The sequence below is a fragment of the Antechinus flavipes genome, chromosome 5, assembly GCF_016432865.1.
Source record: "Antechinus flavipes isolate AdamAnt ecotype Samford, QLD, Australia chromosome 5, AdamAnt_v2, whole genome shotgun sequence".
Lineage (NCBI taxonomy): Eukaryota > Metazoa > Chordata > Mammalia > Dasyuromorphia > Dasyuridae > Antechinus > Antechinus flavipes.
Genome location: NC_067402.1, coordinates 268,777,544 through 268,798,413, shown reverse-complemented (window position 1 = coordinate 268,798,413; position 20,870 = coordinate 268,777,544). Strand labels below are relative to the sequence as shown.

The window sequence follows — 20,870 nt, the reverse complement described above, 5'->3', positions numbered from 1 at the left end:
CTTCATAGATATGCATTCAGTTGGTGGGAGAGTATGATTGAGGTTTATGAATGCACTGCCAAATTTTATTATTCTTTTGTCTTCTATTTGGTGTATAGCATGTTTTCAAGATTAATTCTGCTTTTAGTTAATATTTTAAGAGATAATGGTTCTTGTATAGCATGTTTTCAAGATTAATTCTGCCTTTATTTAATATTTTAAGAGATAATGACTACATCCTATAAATAAGCACACTGATGGGGGACTCAGGAGTCACATAGTGGCAAGTAGTAGGCATCTATTTTTCTTCCCCCACAAAAATTACTCTCAGTATAATCAAAGGTAGCTATAAAAGTGTGGTCTTGCTTGGAGCTGGTCCCTGAGACCTAAAAGCATAAATATATGTTGAAGTGAGCTGGTTAGCCCAAAGAGGGAAAGGAGAGCCAGATGTCATTATTAGCCATCACGTCCAAAGACTATTTTGCCAGTGAGTGGCTCAGCACTATATCTAGGCTACATGTGTACAAATAAACATATATATATATATATGCATGTATACACTTTATAAGAGACGGTATGTATCCATTCACCATTTTTGAATGCTTACTTGTGGAATAAAAGGCAAAGATCATATCCTTGTATATTGTTTGGTTATATCTAAACTGATATATTTTAAGTGCTCAATAATATTAAATGAGGCTCTTACTTTAATCTATTGCTATGTAAAAACCCTTTAGTCAGTTTTGTATCTGCCCTGATGTCATCACATACATATAGTAAATTCAACATTGTAAAACCAAGAAAATCTATGAAGTCATCTTCAATCTGAATCCCAGTAAGCTAAACAACATACCTGAGGAATGAAACCAGTATTAAATAAACAATAAGGTCTGACTAAGAATTGTTTGCCAGAGGAACTTCTCAAACATACCTTTTTTATCTGAATTTCTTCGTACCAGTTTATCTACTTGAGAAAGGGCCTCTTCCCAGCAACTGTTGCTTGCTTGTACTCGAGGCTGGAGCAACTTTAGCTTCTGCTCCAGGATTTGATAAGCCTCTGATGCTAGAGCATTTGCTTCCTTAGTGCCAACGAGCTTTTCAAGTTCGTCCTCAAGAATGATAACCCTAGGTAAGAAAAGAAAGCAGAAACAGATATAAGCTGTAAAAATTTACAAACATAAAGATTGTTCAAAAAAATTTTACAAGGTTAAGCAGCACTGTATTATGTATGACAATTATTATGGTTGTAATACAATCCTGTGTTGGCATATATGGTCACATCACAAAATTAATAATAATTCTTGGAGATTTAGTGCACCTTTCATTAAAAATGTTTATTCCCTTGGATTCAGATTCTCTGAAACTGGAGGTTCCAATTTAGCGGGCCAAAAGTAAAATAGTTACAAGTATTGTGATTTATCAACTATTTCCCCTTTTTGCTCTTATCTCATATAAATCCTTCAGTACCATATCATTTGTATTATTTGCTATGTTCTTTCTTATTCTAGCCATTAAAATTAGGAAAGGCAAATATTGCTAATGACTCAAAACATAACAAAATCATATTTCCCCTCCTACTTTTAAGATCACAAAGCATCTTTAAGGACCTGGATTCAACTCTACATTCCTCTTTTATCTATCTTCTAAAACAATTTCCTTTGATTCATGTCATGACATCATCTCCTTGACATCACGGTTCTTTTTGAGAACAAGGGACAAACAACTTCTGTGAGTAGGCCAATGGGGCAAACACAGTTTCATTTCATTTATTTCCTTCTTTTCCCTCTGTCCACATAGGGAATTGTTAGGGGAGACACCATTCTGACCATCACAATAGATCCTTTCATGTGTGAGGATGATAAAGGATACAAGGAGACTGAGAGGCAGTTGCATTCTCCCTCCACTTTCCACTTGCCTCTAATTTATTTCATTCTCCATTTACAAGTAACATCTGTATCAGTAAAGGCTGATTTGCAATTCCTTCAGGAGTGTTATGATTCACAGCTGTGGGGACTTTCCAGAGATCAGACCTGCCCCTTCACACTTAGCCATGGTCCTTAACAGGGAATCATATTCTTACCTGCTTGTGCTTTACTCAAAGGACTGATGATTTTGATCTCTGAACTCTCCCAAGAGATCTTGGGTTTTTTCAGTTAGATTTCTCTCTTAAGGACCATTTTAAAATCCAAATTCCCCTGGTTCTCACTGACTGGCCAACAATAGCTCCCAGGTCAAGCCCCACTTGGGCCTCATCGTTTGGGCCCTGATTGGTTCAGAGGGAATGTAAATAGCAATTGTTTCTGGTTTGGTCAGAAACCATGAGGATCTTCCTTTCCCAGATTAATAATTTTTTTGACAAGGTATAAGAGGCCATTATTTGTCTCAATTCTTATCTTGTTTTAATCACTGAATGAGTGGTTACCTCAGTCAAACTGAGACTTGTTAAAGACTTTAGTTTAAGGCAGCTAGTTGGTGTAGTGGATAGAAGTCAGGAGGACCTGAGTTCAAATCTGGCCTCAGACACTTAACACTTCCTAGCTGTGTGACCTTGGGCAAGTCACTTGACCCCAATTGCCTCAGGGGGAAAATAAAAAACAAACAAACAAAAAAACCCTTATCCTAAAAAGGCCAAAGTCTCTTATTGCATACAGGGCCCTCTATATCTTGCCAATGGGTCCAGATGATGCTAGAAGAGAAAGTGAGGTTAGTGACTTTGTCCAACCCTCCCTCATCTAAATCCAATTCCCTTGCATGTCCTGGAACCACCCCCCTAATGTCAAGATGATTTCAAGAATGAAAGAAACAAAAAGACAACCTGAAAAGAACAAAGCTTACAAATCCTACACAAAGTCCACTCCCACCCCAAGCCCCACTCACTCATTCAATAATGCTTTCAGATGGAGCTGAAGGCTGCGCACTGCTGTGTGAAGGCTATTCAGTTCTCTCGACTTCTGCTTTGTTTTGGACAAGCGCTGCGCTTCAGACCGATGTTGAGTTTCAAAGTATCTATAAAACTCATAGCTGCGCTTCAGTTCTTCCAAACAGGCAGCATGTGCATGAGGTAGACCTTGAGTCACATCATACAGGACACGATGAGAAGAAAGGGCAGGTGTGAGGAAGGGCCCTTGAGGTGCATTCACAGTTGAGAGGAGCAGCGCCAGCCTCCGGAAGAACTCTGAACTCTGTCCTACCCAGAGTTGGAACAAAACCTGAAGAAAAAGAAAAAAGGGTCAATCAGATTTTTCCTCCCAACTGCTCCATGACCACAGAAAACCTTAACTTAGCTTGCCTTTGGTGGGGTGGTTGACATTCTTCCATCTCTATAAAGAGGACATCTGTATAACTAGTCCTAAAATGGGGCAAATCAGTGTTCCAGTCAATTTCATATCCATGGCACTTAGGAATTTCTGATCAGAGAATCACAGGTAGCAAGAAGGACACTTCTTAACTCTTCCCTCTTGGACCTAACATCATCTCTGGATACAGGCCATTATAGAATATAGCTTTTAAGCAAATCAGGGAAGTGGGAGCCATAATGGTCAACCCAGAAAGGCACAAGATTTCTCTTGGACTTTTCTAAACATATACTTGTGAGGAATAAGTCTTTCAAAGGCATTCTGGTTGCTACAACGACCTCTGTATAATCACTGGAGCAAACTCTCTTCAGGAATGATCAAATGAAATGACAAGTGATACAAGCGTGTTGAAAGAAAGTATCTTATTACTTCCTCAGATTGGCTGCCATCATACTTTTTTCATTTTTTGATAGGTTAATACAATTATTCTGGAAAGTAGTTCCAAGGAATGAAGACATAGGTGGGAAAGCAAAAAAGAAAAGGGTGACAGGAAGGAAGCATAAAGAACTTCTTTATTCCTTTCTCCCATATTATATGGGATGAAGTTGTATTCTTAATACCTTTTGGTTCATTTCAGCAGTTTTCTTAAGTAATTCAACATTACCCATACCATTATACAAATGCTACTGGCATTGGAAGGGCAGAATGGAATAAGTGATATTGAGTCAGAGGGACAGAGATCATACAGGAAAGAAAGGAGCCACAGTGATCAGGGCCAAGGTGGCAAGAAATCTGAGCTTAAGGTTTTGTGAAGAGCATTGGAGTCAACACCAAGGAAACAAAAGGGCTGGCTGTACAAACATCCAGGCAAAATGAAAGATTCAGGAAATCATTGTGCACTGAGTATGGAGACACGGTTCACAAAAGTAAAAGGTGGCAAGGCCACACAGCCTCAGAACTGGAAGGGGCCCCTCCAATAACATCCCCACCAGTGTCCTCGTTTTTAGCCATGAGACACTGGGACCTGGGAAGGAGAAGTAGTGTGGCTAGGGACTCACAGGCAGCTGGTTTGAAGCAGAGCCAGGATTCGAGGGTCCAAGACATAAAACAAGTGGGAGCGAAGGTTTTGGAGAGAGAATGAAGAACAAGTGGAATACAGCTTGAGGAAAACTCACTGTGAGTGGCGTGATATGTATACACTGAGACTATGAAGCAGAGGAGTTGTCAGAAAGAAAAACACTCAAGAGTGCAAGTTTGGGGATGCCAGAAGAAAGTGGGAATGGCAAAGGCTGCAGAAAGTACTAAGACAGAACATGTAAAAGAAGAAACTGGAGGGTTTAATTTGTTGGCTTGTTCGTCTATTACCTGGTGCTTAAAAAGGAATGTGAGTCATCAGGTTAGGGATCATGGTGACAGTTATTAATGTGAACAGATCCAGAATAGCTCTGAGCTAATGCCACCACCCTTAAAAGCTTGGGTAAACAACTCCATGAAAAGCCCTAAAAGTTTTAAATAACTATAGGTCTTAGTACTTCTCTAAATCCTGTTGTCAAATGAACAACTGCAGCATTTTAACTTGGAGAATGGAAGAAATATTGCAGAAGGACGAACGACAGGCCTTCACTAACTAGCAAGGGGGGCAGAGGGATGCCAATTGCAAGGAACGAGTCGAGATTCACTTAGCTGAAGCATGGATGATGTGAGCTACATCAAAAAAGTCAGGTGGGGGCCTGGTCTCAAAGGGTTTGTGTGGCAAGGTGAAGAGCCAGTATTTCCTCCTAGAGATAAGGAGATCCCAGAGATGCCTGGCAGTGAGACCCTGACAGAGACAGGGAGAAAAAGGGAGAACTGGAATCCCAGGATCCCAGAGCTGGATGCAAGTTGAGGCATTAGAGTCCATATATTCTTCCCTGGCAAGCAAGTGGATTCCCTCAGAAACATTCATCACACTAATCGAGTATGATTTTGTCAACTGATTCTCAAGAGAAAAGAGCTGTGTTCAAGAGCTACAAATTTATAATTTAGAATAGGAACTGAAAGTAGGGAATGTGCAGCTGGACTCCAGAAGCCATGCTAAGAGCTTACCATGAGCTTTCCTGAGAAAAGACATGGGACCCACAACATAAAAAAGGAAGTCCAGGCTATGGATACATTAAAGATCCACCTCTAGGCTCAAAAAAAAAAAAAAAGATCCTTTGCCATATTTACATCAGATGCTTCTATATAAAAATTTCCATTTCAAATGTGGCAGATCTTCCAAGGGAAAGATTCCCTTGTGAAGATGCCAAAAGTGGAGGTCCCACACATTCTGGGTATGGCTGGCGTCACTGGCCGCTCACAAACTCTACTTACCTGAAATGGATAACTGCTTCTTTTGATTCAGCGTCTTTTATAACACATTATCAAAGCTTAATTTTAGCTCATTTCCAGCATGAAGAGGACGGTAAAAGATATGGACATCATTAAAATAAACTTGGCCTAAAATATAATTAAAAATAGATGAGCTGAAGAGAGTGTGGTGGCAAGGGAGGGGTGCATATAGCCTAGATATCATAGTCCAAAAATGAGAGCTGACCAAGTAAGGATAGGAAAGTTTAACACTGTGGCAAGTCAGATAAAACTAGAGCTTAAAGGGCAAAGATAAAAAGTTGAAGGGAGTTTAAATTATATCAAAGGCAGGAAGCTAACAAAAGAATTGGGGGGACCAACTGATGATCAAAATCTGAAAGGTATTCAGAGATAAAAAAAAAAAAGAGAGATAATGAATTATTTCCTTTGATTTTTTTTTTTAACTGTAGAAAAACTTAGGACAATCCTTCCCCTTTTATCTCCCTTATCTTCTGATATTAGGAGTTTTAGATCAAATCTAGGAAAAATTTTTTTTTAATGACGGGATAGCCAGCTGGCACAGTGGAGAGAGTGCTGGGCCTGGAGTATAGAACACTTAAGCTCAAATATAGCCTTTGATAACTAGCTGGTTGATCCCAGACAAGTACTTAAACCTGACTGCCTCAGTTTCCTCATCTGTAAAATCAGCAGGAGAAGGAAATGGCAAAAAAATGCCAAGAAAACCCCAAAAGGGATCATGAAGAGTTGGATGAAACTAAAAAGCTAAAAACTAAAATTATAAATGAGCATTGATTTGATTTTTATAAAACTCCAGTCCTGACTGTTGATTTTTACTGAATGACTCAAATTGCATTCAAATATCATTATAGGCAAATCAGGTGGCTCAAAATGCCAAGGCTTTGGGGCTTTTAATGTTCTCCTGCTGTACAATGGTCCCTTGCTCCCCCACCAATCTACACAATGGGATGTACTGTTCGCCATCCATAACCAAAGCCTTCTTCACTAAGCTATTCAAATAGATTTCTTCCACTATGATTATACACGGACATAATAACAACAATTATACTCATTTCAAAAGTACATGCAAATGAAATTCTTCCCACAATAGAAAAACATACATGACTTAGACCTGACATGTTATACATGTGTATTAAAATTATATATAAATTCAAAAGTGAGATAACAAGAATGTTGGTTGAAATATACAATCTACCATTACAAACAGTAATTTTCTTAGGATTACTGATGTACTAAAATAATTCTAATTCTAAAGAGACTAAGAGAAATTCTGGTAAAGGATTCTACCAAGGTGGAGAAATGTTAACACTGAGGACCTATGAATTGTAACAATTAACAGTGTTTCATATCCTCACATCTTTTCCAGCACAGGCTCCAGTGGAGGAAATGCTCACTGATGTGAGATCACAGGTCCATTTGAGTAAGTGAATGCTAGAAACAGGAGGCAGGGTGGAGACAGAGGCCAGCAGAAAGAGAAAGAGGGCCTGGCTACAGTTGTCAGAAGTCTATTCTCAAGAGCTACCCTTCTCCAGGAATCTCTCACCTTAGGAAATCATTAAGCCTCTGTCCCCTTTACTATGCCATCTACCCTTCCCCAAATCCTTCTTCTTGAGCCCTTCCTGTGTCAAATTAATCCTTTGGTAGATAGTGGTAAGAGAGAAGCAGGCAGAGTTAGATAGTATCACGTTGGTATGTGCCTAAAGAATGTATGTTTATTTTAAAATTATTTTCAGTATTATGAGTTTTTATATGTGTTTTTTAAAAAACCCTATAGATTTTGACATTGTTTATTGATGCTAGACAAATGCAAAAAAGAAAAAAAACTTGTCAAGACCTGCATGGTTCTGTAAAAGCAAACAGATCCTGGTCATTTCTTGGAATTCTCTGACAAATGAATCTTCCTCCCATGGATCTAGTGTCATGGCTACCAATGCTTCCTGACTTAAAGCAAACTCCTCTTCCTGGCATTCAAGGCCCACCACAGTGTGGCACTATCCAATCTCTCCAATCTTCATGATATTCCCTGCTTCACAGACTTGAATCTCCAAGCAAGTCAATTCTATTCTCCCTGGGTACAAGGCCCATACTGACCTAGCATCTGGGCTTTTGCTCAAGCTGTTCCCTCTTTGCCTGCTGAGTTCCTACAGCCACCACCTGGAAGTTCACTTCTTCCATGGAGCTTTCCCTGATCTTTTTGGTCAGTAATATCCCCCCACTCACTTCAGAACTCACACAACAGGTGACTTATAACTCTCTGATAGAAAACACCATGTTATTTTGTATTACAGCAGTATACAATCCATTCATATCATCTTCTCCAAGAGGGCAGACTATCTTATTTAAACTTCCAATCCCTCCCAGGCTAGAGCAATGCTACGTACAGAGAAGACATTTAACGTTTTCTGACTTGAATGAATGTGTTCAACTTTGTCTTACATTTTATGTGCGAATAATAAAATTGAACTCTACTGCCTGATCGTGGTAGGGGCATGAACCTTAGCTCTTGCCGAGTACACCAGTAGAATAAAAGCTGTAACAGATCCAAGTAACACAAAGGCTTTGACTACAGACTTGATGATGGACTATAAGTCTGCTATGCAAAGGCTGGCTGAGCTCTATTCAAAGAGATCATCAAAGAGGCCAGATGATGAACACTGCTAGTCACAGCAACTCAGGAAGATTGCCTACTTAAGTCCCTTCTCTGAATCAAGCAGCTACAAGATATTGCCCCCTTCTTTTATGTGGAAAAAATGTAACTGCGGAAAGGGGTAGAAAAAGGATAAGTTAAGACAGAATAGTCAACTATAGCAATCTAGTGTTTGACAAACCCAAAGCCCCTAACTTCTGGGAAAAGAATTCATTATTTGATAAAAACTGCTGGGATAATTGGAAATTAGTATGGCAGAAATTAGGCATGGACCCACACTTAACACCATATACCAAGATAAGATCAAAATGGGTCTATGACCTAGGCATAAAGAACGAGACTATAAATAAATTAGAGGAACATAGAATAGTTTATCTCTCAGACTTGTGGAGGAGAAAGAAATTTGTGACCAAAGATGAACTAGAGACCATTACTGATCACAGAATAGAAAATTTCGATTACATCAAATTAAAAAGCCTTTGTACAAATAAAACTAATGCAAACAAGATTAGAAGGGAAGCAACAAACTGGGAAAACATTTTCACAGTTAAAGGTTCTGATAAAGGCCTCATTTCCAAAATATATAGAGAACTGACTCAAATTTATAAGAAATCAAGCCATTCTCCAATTGATAAATGGTCAAAGGATATGAACAGACAATTTTCAGAGGATGAGATTGAAACTATTACCACTCATATGAAAGAGTGTTCCAAATCATTATTGATCAGAGAAATGCAAATTAAGACAACTCTGAGATACCACTACACACCTGTCAGATTGGCTAAGATGACAGGAAAAAATAATGATGAATGTTGGAGGGGATGCAGGAAAACTGGGACACTAATGCATTGTTGGTGGAGTTGTGAACGAATCCAACCATTCTGGAGAGCAATCTGGAATTATGCCCAAAAAATTATCAAAATGTGCATATCCTTTGATCCAGCAGTGTTTCTATTGGGCTTATATCCCAAAGAAATACTAAAGAAGGGAAAGGGACCTGTATGTGCCAAAATGTTTGTAGCAGCCCTGTTTGTAGTGGCTAGAAACTGGAAAATGAATGGATGCCCATCAATTGGAGAATGGCTGGGTAAATTGTGGTATATGAATGTTATGGAATATTATTGTTCTGTAAGAAATGACCAGCAGGATGAATACAGAGAGGCTTGGAGAGACCTACATGAACTGATGCTAAGTGAAATGAGCAGAACCAGGAGATCATTATACACTTCGACAACGATATTGTATGAGGACATATTTTGATGGAAGTGGATTTCTTTGACAAAGAGACCTGAGTTTCAATTGATAAATGACGGACAAAAGCAGCTACACCCAAAGAAAGAACACTGGGAAACGAATGTGAACTATCTGCATTTTTGTTTCTCTTCCCGGATTATTTATACCTTCTGAATCCAATTCTCCCTACGCAACAAGAGAACTGTTCGGTTCTGCAAACATATATTGTATCTAGGATATACTGCAACATATCCAACATATAAAGGACTGCTTGCCATCTAGGGGAGGGGGTGGAGGGAGGGAGGGGAAAAAAAATCGGAACAGAAATGAGTGTAAATATAATGTAATTATTAAATAAAAAAATTTAAAAAAAAAATTAAAAAAAAAAAAGGAAAGAAGGAAGAAAAAAATATCATTAGAATAAAAAGATTGGGTGAGCCCAATAGAAAAAAAAAAAAAAAAAAAAAAAAGAAAAAGGATAAGTTGTATGAAACAGAGAAAAGCCTGGCATGTAGCAGGCAGAATATAAATGCATATTTCCTTTTCCTTCTTTCCTTTATTTGTGTAATTGAAAAGGAACACAAGTGGGGATTCAAGAGTTGTAGTCTAGGTAGCAGATGTATATTTCCATCACCCCAGAATTATCTAGGACTTAAAGCATGAAGTGTGACCACATGGCTATAACCCTGAGAAACCAGCCTTATGTGCAGAAGTAAGTCAAAGTGGGGTAAGTCACCTCTATTCAGGAAAGGAGAGAGAGCAGGAGAGGGGGCAGGGGGGAGTGTGAGGGGGAATGAAGGCACTCTCTATACCCCATTCTAAGTTCAAGTCCATACCCTTCCCATAACAATCTGAGTTCCAGGGTCCCTATACTTGTGATATTTCTTGTATCTTCATTAATTTTTCACATATTAGTTAGACTGGGAGCTCCTTGAGGACAGAATCAATGTCTTGTTTTTCCACATTTCCAACAAAGGCAACACATTGCTATCTGAATCTATCCATTATTAAGGCTGTATGCTCAATATATAATGGAAAAATAAACATCTGTCACACACAAATTAGTCTGTCATACCCACCCAACTTTTGCTGGACACCCAGCTTTTGCTAGACACATGAAGTGAGGACACAACAATGTTGATTAGAAAGAAGTTTAATTCCTTCTGGAGTGAAAGAGGGAAAAGCCCTCTTTTTTATGCTCAGGGAGAGTTAGGATGGCGCAGATGGGGAAAAAGACAAAGAGAAGGTAGGAACATGTAGTAAACCAGAAAATACTGTACTCCTCTCTTCTTACTGACTAATTTTTCTTAGCCAGATGAGAAAGCTTAGAAGCAGTTGAAGAAATAATGGAGAAGAGCTTGGCTACCAAAACAGTCTAAAATCTAAAATCTAGCACAAGCGAGATATGGGCAACAAGGAAAAGCACCTCTGTATAAGTTTAGGTTCAAAGTAAGCTGTACGGTTAAACTGGCCTTAGTGAGGAAGGTACCAAATAGAATTTTATGCTAACCAGTGTATTGTAGGGTCAAGTTTAAAGATGGTCTAATTTTTTAAAAGATGCATTTTTTTTTATTTAAGACAAGAAGAAAAATAATTTTACTCTCTCAACATATGAAACACAACGAAGCCTTATTAGAAAAATTGAGCTGCCATGATGGAGACATGCAAACTGGAGGATCAACTACTAGGGGTAAGAGAGAAAAGTAATAAAAAAAGAAACAATGTCAGTGTTCTGACAAACTATGAGACAATGACTTTGTTATTTCACCCATAAAAATATATAGTTTATTGAGATTTATATCTAAAGTTCTTCTATCTAAAAAAGGCCTAACTGTGTCCTTAACACCAAGTGAGGAATTGAAGGAGAGAATCTCTTATTTTTAAAACCTTGAAAAGATCTTTGCTGCAACATTCTTACTGAATTTTGCCTCCTTTCCCAGATTTTTAAGCTTCTGGAGACAGAAATCACTTCTTTAAAAAAAAAAAAATGTTGCACTCAAGACCTGCATTTCAGATCACTGGGAAGCATTGGCTTTTAAGTAAGCAAATGGATTCAGCAAAATGAAGGCCTTTGGCAAGTTAAGTGTCTTTTCTGCTCGTCTGGCCTCAGCCACATGAAACAATTGCAATAAATGAGTGGTTCTCAAAAAAATTTTTTTTGGTATGGGCAGAGTACAGGATTATTCTCTGTCATAAAGAATACAAGGAAAGAATGGAGTGGGGGGAAATGATGGGATTTTAAATGATAAGTTTTATATCTTTGCAACTCATCTTTTGAGAACCACTGCCTAAATGAATGCTTAGTTTTGTTCTAATCAAAAATTGTACAATTTCTAGGGAAATAATTGAGTCTCTTAAGTTCTTATTGCTGAAGGGGTTTTGTCTTATTCTCTCCCACTCCATCTCCTTAATGTTATGTGAGTATTTTACTTATCACACAAGACACTGGAAAGGAGTAGACACAAACACCCACATTAGTGGCAGTCAGTGTGGTGGGAAAGACAGCGAGGTGGCACCACAGTGTTGGACCTGGAGTCAGGAAGATCTGAGTTCAAATCCAGCCTCAAACACTTCCTAGCTGGATGACCCGGGGCAAGTCACTTAAGCCTTCTTGCCTCAGTTTTCTCATCTGTAAAATGAGCTTGAAAAGGAAATAGCAAAAAACTCCAGGACCTTTTGCCAAGAAAACCCCAAATGGGGTCATACAGAGTTGAACATGACTGAAATGACTCAGAAGTGTGGTGGAAAGGTGGACCGTTAGAGAACTTGGAGCAAGGGGGTCAGGTTTGAACCCTAGCACTCACGTGAAGTTGGTCATGTCACGGAACTTCAGTTTTCTCAATTGTAAAACAAAGGGGTTGAACTAGAGAGCTTCGGAGGTTCCTTCCAGATCTTCTACCTCGAACTACAAAATATGAGTCACACAAACTCCCATGACCTCTCAAATTCCAATATAAGGAATGATGCAAAGGATGTCTTAGGATTAAGATCCTGGATTAAATGATTGTTAAGATCTCTTAATAGTCTATGATGTTTATTTTGGTTTACTCTTAAGATGGGAAAGGGTAAAAATATATGATGAAGGAAATTATGTGACTCTAATAACATCTCTTTCTAAGCCACCCCTCCTTATATTAATTAAATTAAATTCTATGATCTCAAGGTTCACTAATATGTAGAAGCTAAGCCACCATAAAATTACAACAATATTAAAGTGAATTTTTAAAAGTAAAAAATTGGGGGAGGAAGTAAGATTTAGAATATTTTTAAAAGTTTGAAAAAAACAGAACTTTAAATGTACATAACAAGAGCATTAAGCTATTAATATACATTTTTTAGACATCAAAAATCTTTCCAAATTCACTGCTGCTGCTCCTTCTGGGTATGTTTTGTTACTATAGTGGTAAAACCTTTTTGTCTGATTGACCCAATGGCAATCTTTGTATATTGAGCCAGCAAGCATCTTTTCCATAAAAGACAAATTACCTTCAATGCAGGCAGGCTGAAGCCATCTGTCAGGTTATGTGCTTCTTCCTCTGACACCTGTTCTTCACTCAGGCCCAGGCCCAGCTCCTTAAAAGGTACCACACAGATGTAGTTGGTCACGTTGTCACTCTCCGAATTCAGAGGGTAGGTTAAGTGAGAGTTAAGGCAAACACCAACTGAGTTTTTATATTAAGAGAACAGAAGAGGTGATGAAACATTTTCTACCAAATTACCATTAGCAACCATCATTTTTAACATTTTTTTTAGAAGGGTAGACTTCATTCCAGTCTAATTTGAATTTTGAATACTAGTATTTATTTAGAGTCTATTAAGTAGAAAAGCCAGATGAATACACACATCTAGCTGAGTAAGCACTGAGCCCTCTCCTTTGGTCCCTTCTGGGAGGAAATCCTTCTAAGATGTGTGAAATGTGCTCCTGACTCAACGAATATGTAAAATACGGTGAACATGCCTAATGTTTCCTTAATGACAGTCTAGAAAAGAACTATAGACCTGGTGGGATAAAGCCAAGGGCAGACTGTGACACTGGCTTTCTTGAAGAGTCCATGATATTCAGGATTCGAGGTCATCTGCATCTCCAATTAAAGCAAGTGAAGGCCATGTTGCTAAGTGACTGTAAGGACCATCATATCATATGGCTGGCTGGAGAAAATCCTGAAGGAATGCTGAAGCATCCTTGTCTAGCCTTTCCCCAAGAACGTTATTCAATCTTAGGAAAACCTTCTCTTCTTCTGTTAACAATATTCTCCATCTCAGCAGTAGTACGAAAGTAATATTTTATTAAGGCATTGATTGCTAGCACAGAGTCCCATAGAAGCTAGCCTGCTTCTGACCACTCGATTGGTTAATTCTGTGAGTGGGCAGAAAGGAGCCTCTTCATCTCAACAACAGTGTAATTCTTCCTAATGAGGCATAGGGGATACTGGATACAGTGAGCCTTAGAATTAAGAAAGATGGTCCTTAAGCCTAGTCTCTAACCCATACAAGCTGAATTGAAAGGATTTTATTAGCACTTCCCAGCACCAAAGAATAAAACAAATCCAGATCCAATCAAAATTCCCAGTGTCTACACTTTTTTTTCATCCCTTTTTATTACCAGAACATACTTTTGTAAATATCACCAATTTCCCAATTATTCCCAAGCCTTTGATGTTTAGTTTAACAGAATTCCAAGGTCAGTAACATTAAACATTTAAATATTTAATGTTATAATCACATTTTATATAGTACCTGAATGCTGGATCAACTGAATGATGTAGCCTCTGCTTGCTGAAATAACATTTCACATTTTAATTAATACTCTGGTCCAAGGGCTGCATCAATGAGGCAGCCACTGTTAAAGAGAAAGATCATAAAAACATCAATAAAGCATTCCATCCTTCCCTGCAACTGGACAGCAACAAGAGAGCTTTACAGTAGTAAAGCTAGCCTTTGGCTCTAACTACTTTTCATTGAAAGGTATCAAAAACTGATAAAAGCAGTCAGAAAAAAAAATTTAATTGTTCATTGAAAGATTACCTGGATGATGGACCGTGGAACCTGTGTCAAGAGTTTGTACTGTGTAAGAGTCAAATGTGCAATATTTTTGAAAGTTCTTAATTAAATTTTCTAACCTCTGTGGTTCTCTTTTACAGTATAATAAAATTTACTGATTATATTAGTTTTTCCATAAATTACATTTGCTAATATATCCTTCTTTACCTTCTAGACAAAAGGCTATCTCTTCTAACAATGGGATGGAAATAAATTAAAAAAAAAAAGAAAAAATAATTCAGCAAAACCGAGCCAAAAAAGTATGAGGTTATTTGGAGTGCTCTCTGCCAAGGATGGAGGGTGGTGTCTTCTCATGCATCTTTCTTCTTTGGTGCCCAGTTGGTTATTATCATTTCAAAACCTTATTTTATTATTATCTTGTAATTGTTTGTTCCATTTACACTGTGGTTGCCATGTACCCTGTTTTCTGGATGCTGCTTCCTGCATTATGTATCTGTTTACATAAGTCTTTTCCATCATGTTTTACAATAAGGAAACATCCTACTGCATCTGCATACTACCACCTATTTGGTCATTCTCTAATCACATGGCATTTATTCTTCTCCCACAAATCTGTTTGATTACAATTGGATTCTTTCTTTCTGTCACTGATCTCCTTAAAGTCTAAGCCTAGTAGTGAGGATTTCTGGATCAAAGTGAACAGAAGCTTTTTGATCATACTTCTAAAATTCTTTCCAAAAAGATATGATAAAGTCGTAATTCTACTAACAGCAAGATCTAAAGATATGATGAAAAAAAGTAGGAAGGAGGGAGAACTTTAACACTTGAAGATCTCTGACTAAAAGCCACAAATGTCAAAACTGCTTAGTCCTGTTCAGGAAATATTGATTGGTAGAATAGATTAGACAAGGAAGAATTAGAAATACCTAAATTCATTGATGCAGTTCACAATAAACCTGAAAATATTATATAGGAAAGGACTTACTAGTTTAAAAGAATTTCTGGGAAGACTAGAAAGCAGTTTAGCAGGATTAGGGTTAGATCAGTGATGGACTGGAAATCAAGAATGCCTGAATTCAAATCTGGCCTTGGACACTTACAAGTTGTATAATTCTGGCTAGTCATTTAACCTATGGCCTCCTTTCCCTCATCTATAATAGGGGGATGATAACAGCACCTATCTCTCCCAGGATTTTTATGGATCAAATATCATTATATTTGAAAAATGTTTAACATTATGTCTGGCTCATAGCCAAAGCTATAAGCAATTATTATTACATACCACAATGATTTCAAAAGGGATACATGATTTGAATATTAAAGATCATATCATTAAAAAATTTAGACGAGAACTAGATCATGTACCTTTCACAGTTATGGCTTAGGGGGTGAATTCTTAACCAAAGGATAGAGGTGATCACAAAAGATGAAATACTGCAGATTACGTGAAACTGGAAAGCTTTTTCATGAATAAAATTAGTGCAACAAAGATAAAGAAAACAGTTGACTAGGATAAAAATTTTGGGGCCAAGTATGATAAGTGTTTGATATTCATGATATCTAAGAAACTAATTGAAATCTATAATATCAAAAGCCATTTTTTAGTAATAAGTGGTCAATGGATAGTAACAGAGAATTTCCAAAAGATCTGCAGAATATTAACACCTGTGTGGAAGAATTATCCAAATAACTAATGAGAGAAATGCAAATAAAAACAATCAAGGAAAACTAGCAAAGATAACTAAAGAAGTAAATAATACATGCTGGAGGCATTGTAGAAAGAAGGGCACACTAATGAACTGTTGGAAACAGTTCTGTTTCATTAGTCTGTAGATTAGTACAGGCAAGAATAACCCTGGGACTGTCTGTCTCCATCTCTCTGTCTCTCTTTTTCCTCTCTTTCTGAGTTTCTGTCAGTCTGATATTATAGCTAGACTTCCAATACTATATCTTACTTCCAAAGACCAAAGGTGGTATTAGGAGATACTTTACTTGGTCTAATTTGACTCTGTAATTGAATTCCTGTTATAAATCATATCGAAGTATTACTTACACAGCAAAGCTTCTCATTTTCAAATTGTGTCTCCCTATGCATTTTAGCTTTATTGTACAACTTTCCTACACTTTGATTTTTGTTCATGAAGGATTAGGACTGAAACCATAGGGTGACTTCTAGAACACATACCTTTCCAGAGCTGCCTGCGGATACTCTGAGTTTACTGAGGAGATTGCAGAATGCTGGCTTAGGTTTATAGGGCTTGATCCATTATAGCCTACAATAGTCTGGAACCTGCTTTTCTTTACTCGTGACTAGTCTACTTCATTGAAAGTATGGAAACAATGTGGATACTCTCAAAGGCTCCTTACTGAGGGAAATTAGGTTCACTTGCCTCCGCCCTGACTTACTCAGACTTCTGCAGTAGCTTGGCCTATATTTGTCTTTTTTCCACATTGGTTCTCTGTCACGGGACCTATTTTTTGTTGCCCCATTAATGATTCCAATGGCAATGGCTGCTTCCACATCTGCATTTTTCCCCTGTCAATTGGATTTTCAGAACCAAGCCAGTGTCAAACAGCTGGAGCTCAGTTCTTCTTTCACTGGCTAAGCCAAGCAACTATATGTTCAGATATTCTTGAAGAAAATAGTCCCTGCTTGTGCTCAAAAGGCCTCAGCTTCTGTGTGGTGGCTTTCTTTTCCATGCTTTGTTGATGTTCTTTCCTTTTTATATCACTCACTTTCCAGTGACTCCATCCACAAAGATAATTCCATGGGCCACGCCTACAGTTCTGTGGCAGATGATGAGAGGAGACATGTTTGAGAGAGCAGGGTAAGACTGAGATGCTCAGGAAGCCTGCAACAGAAATGTGCAATAACTCTCCATACTGAATTCTTTTTATGATCATTTTCTGTGGTCAATGGATGCAACTGAATACAGCAGAAAAAGCACTGAGCTGGGAGGCAGAGGGTGTGAGTTTGAATATCATTTCAACAAGATGTATGACGTTAGAAAAATTATTTATTCTCCCTGGGTCTGTTTTCCTTCTCTGTAAAATGAGGGGTCTGCAGATCTATGATCCTGTGCATCACCTTCCCTTAATTTGTTCCTTCTGTCCAATAGTTAGAAAATATTCTCATACCCAAGACTATAAATATCCTCATTTTTCCTCTTTGTTTATTGGGAACAGACCCCCAAAGTGGGTGAGCCTTATCTCTCTTCTCATCAGCCTTAGTGTTTTACTAACCTCACCCTATTCAGTTCAATGGTGTCCTTGGAGTCCCCATGCTTACTATGATTTATTTATGGCAACTAAGATGCTAAAAAGTTAGGAGGGAAAGTCAAAATCATGTGAAAAGCCTTACTATTGAATTACTCTTAGTAATCAAGACTTAGCAACTTTTTACCATCATCTAGATTTTGATAATAAGTCTTTGAAATGAGAAATGGAGGGATTAAGAAAGAATCTAATCATTACAATACTTTCAAAAACATATACTGTATCTATGTAAACAAAACATCTTCCATCTTATATTATTGTAGTTTTTCTGTGTGATTATAATCAGACAGGTAGATATATAACAAAATACCAAAAATAGGTTCTACTTGGGATTGGATTACAAAGTATAATATATATAAGGCAACTAAGAAAAACCTAGTAGAAGGATTATCCATGAAGTAGAGAAGCCAAGTCCAACTCCGGTTTTAAAAAAATGTTAACTGGGGTTAGCAGGAAGCCAACAGGGATATATTAATAATCCCAAAGTATACTAGGAAAAAAAATTAAAAGGGACAAAACAATTTTCTCTCCAAGGTTATACAATATTCATGGTATGGGTTCCTTCTGGACATGCCTTCCTAAATGGAATAAAATCTTGATCAATAGGTTCTGGTTAAATGGGTTCCAAGTATTTAACTATATATCATTTTTAGGACAGAGAGAGATTTCAGAAAAAGAGTTGAAAATAAGATTAAAGAAAACAAAAACTTGCACCACTGATGCAGGAGTCAGGACACATTCATACCAATGTGTTATACTTAGAGCTATGGTAATTAAAATTATCTGATGACCCTAACTGCAAGATCTTTAAGTATCAAAGAAACATTCTATTATGTTCATTTTTATACTCTAAATTTAATTAGAGAGAAACATGTTTCCTATCAAAACTTTTGTCTCTCCTATACTGGCTAAATAATGTAGTGTCCAGCACAGAGTTTGCTGCACTGAAGATATTCTTGAAAGAAGGTATGTATTCCACCACACATTCCAATAAAGGTTTTACTTTACATTTTATCTCAAGCATGCATACATACTACCATTAAAAAAAATCTTTTTTACATTAACCCAATAAAATCCTAATTCTGTAAAATTATACATCATAGAACAATTCAGTTTATAGAAACTGAGCCTATATTTAAAACCATGTAAGCTATCATAAATTTTTATTTTCCGGTGATGAGGTTTATTCCCTAATTTATTATTCCTGAATTTACTGGTTTTATAATCATGAAAAAGCATATTTTACTGCCAAATAGATTGTGAAGAGAAGCTGACTTTTTAATGTCATCTTCTCAATCACCAACATAACCAGCAAATCCAGCAATACCAAGATCCTTCTGTCCTAGTCCCAGTCACTGCAAGAATTGAGAGAGGGAATATTTTCTTATTTTTAAAACTGAATTAGGCAGTGAGGGCAGAAAGAAGGTGAATCCTACTTCGAGCCCTTGTCTCTCCTGCCAGTTCACCTCAGAATTCATCTTTAATTTTATAATAATCAATAGGAAAATAAGCTTCAATATAAAAATAGAGGTATGTGTGTGTATATACATATAAGTGTATATGTATATATGTCTATATGTATATGCACATATACACAGACATACCCACACACACTTTTACTTAAGCCTACTTCTAGAGGACACATTTGATTCATATTTCAAGAATACCTAAATATAGATTGCTGTCTATTCATCTGCTTACAGCTAGAAAAGGATATTTTTTCAGCATATAGAGGGTAGCTAGCCTTGCTGCTCGGAAGTTGGCTCTAACAGTTCGGTAGACAGCTTTCCGAAGGCCGATGAGATGCTGACTAGGAGGCTGTCCAGCTTTGTTGAATGGGCAAGCAGCACTGACCCTGTCAAGCAAACTTGAAAAGTAAAATGTGATACAACTGTACAGATGTCCTAAAGTTTTTGTTCTAAATCTATAACAAGTTTATTTTTAAAAATTCTCTTCATTTGAAACATTAATTAAAAATTCTCCCCATCTCAATTGGTGAAAAATAAAACTGCTAAAAATCCATTTTATCAGCAAATATATTTATAAAAGAAAAATGACAGAAAATCAAACCCCTTGCACCTGAAAAAGTTTCCTTCATTACAATAAAAAAAGGTGTCCTGTCAATTATACAGTACATATTATTAAGGTACATTTATAGGTATTTTCTACATGCACTCTCCCCACCTCTAAGGTATAGGCACATGTCTGCAAATATCTACTATCTGCAACATTTCCAAACTTATTCATACTCTACACAAATAAATGGACTTCAGGAGTCACTCACAGTCTGTTTAAAGCTAATATTTCTAAAAGAAAACAGACGACATCATGAAAGCCTTAATTTTTCCACATTAATAATAATTTATAGTTTTGGCATTCTACAGAGTGAAGTACGCTACAGAAACATTAAAAAAAATGCTAAGTAGTGGGATAAACATGTTATAAAAGCAGGGTTAAAATATATGCCAATACATTTTGACTGGCACTGACTTTCTCAGACTGACACAAGGAGGCAGGATAACAAAAGAACCAATATGCAATGAGGAATGCATTGTAAAGACATGCTAAGCACCTCACAATATTTCCACACCCAATACCCCATGAAATTGAATATAGTTTAACACTTTAATGGATCCTATCTATTTATAGCAATGAGATATACCAAACTAGTTGGTACTTATAGTTAAATCTTTCCTTTTCAGATAATCTATTAGATTTGAATGAAAAACTTATAGTCTGTTAGTCTATTCCAATTACTCTATGATATTAATGGAAAAATATTTAAAATCAAATTCTAAACTTTTCCACAGCAAATCCTGAAATCGACCATAAATGTTGAAAACACAGTTGTCATTTTAAAAAAGAGTAATTCAGGGTCATTTTAGAAAACTTGGATTTTGAAGATTCTTTAGAAACTGTTTTTTTCATTTTTATGGTATTTGGTATTCATTTTAGATGTTTTCTCCTATTATTGATTAAAGATTAATTTGAATCTGAATCTTTACATTTGAAATACAAATTCCCAACATCTGTTCTTTTTGTAGTCATCTATTTGATCTAGCAGAAAAAGT

At 37.0% G+C, this 20,870-nt stretch overlaps 1 protein-coding gene across 5 annotated transcripts in view; it reads right to left on the bottom strand.

Moving 5' to 3' along the window:
- VEZT (vezatin, adherens junctions transmembrane protein) overlaps positions 1-20,870 on the bottom strand; it is a 105,806-nt gene that overhangs the window by 26,126 nt on the left and 58,810 nt on the right. For 3 of the 5 annotated variants that reach the window (XM_052000847.1, XM_052000852.1, XM_052000849.1), the window contains exons 6-9: positions 19,517-19,666; positions 13,009-13,156; positions 2,857-3,188; positions 911-1,104 (exon numbers count right to left, since the gene is read on the bottom strand). In XM_052000847.1, coding sequence (XP_051856807.1) covers positions 911-1,104; positions 2,857-3,188; positions 13,009-13,156; positions 19,517-19,666 — 824 coding nt within the window. The remainder of the gene's footprint in view (positions 1-910; positions 1,105-2,856; positions 3,189-13,008; positions 13,157-19,516; positions 19,667-20,870) is intronic. The other 2 variants (XM_052000848.1, XM_052000851.1) reach the window with 1 other exon arrangement.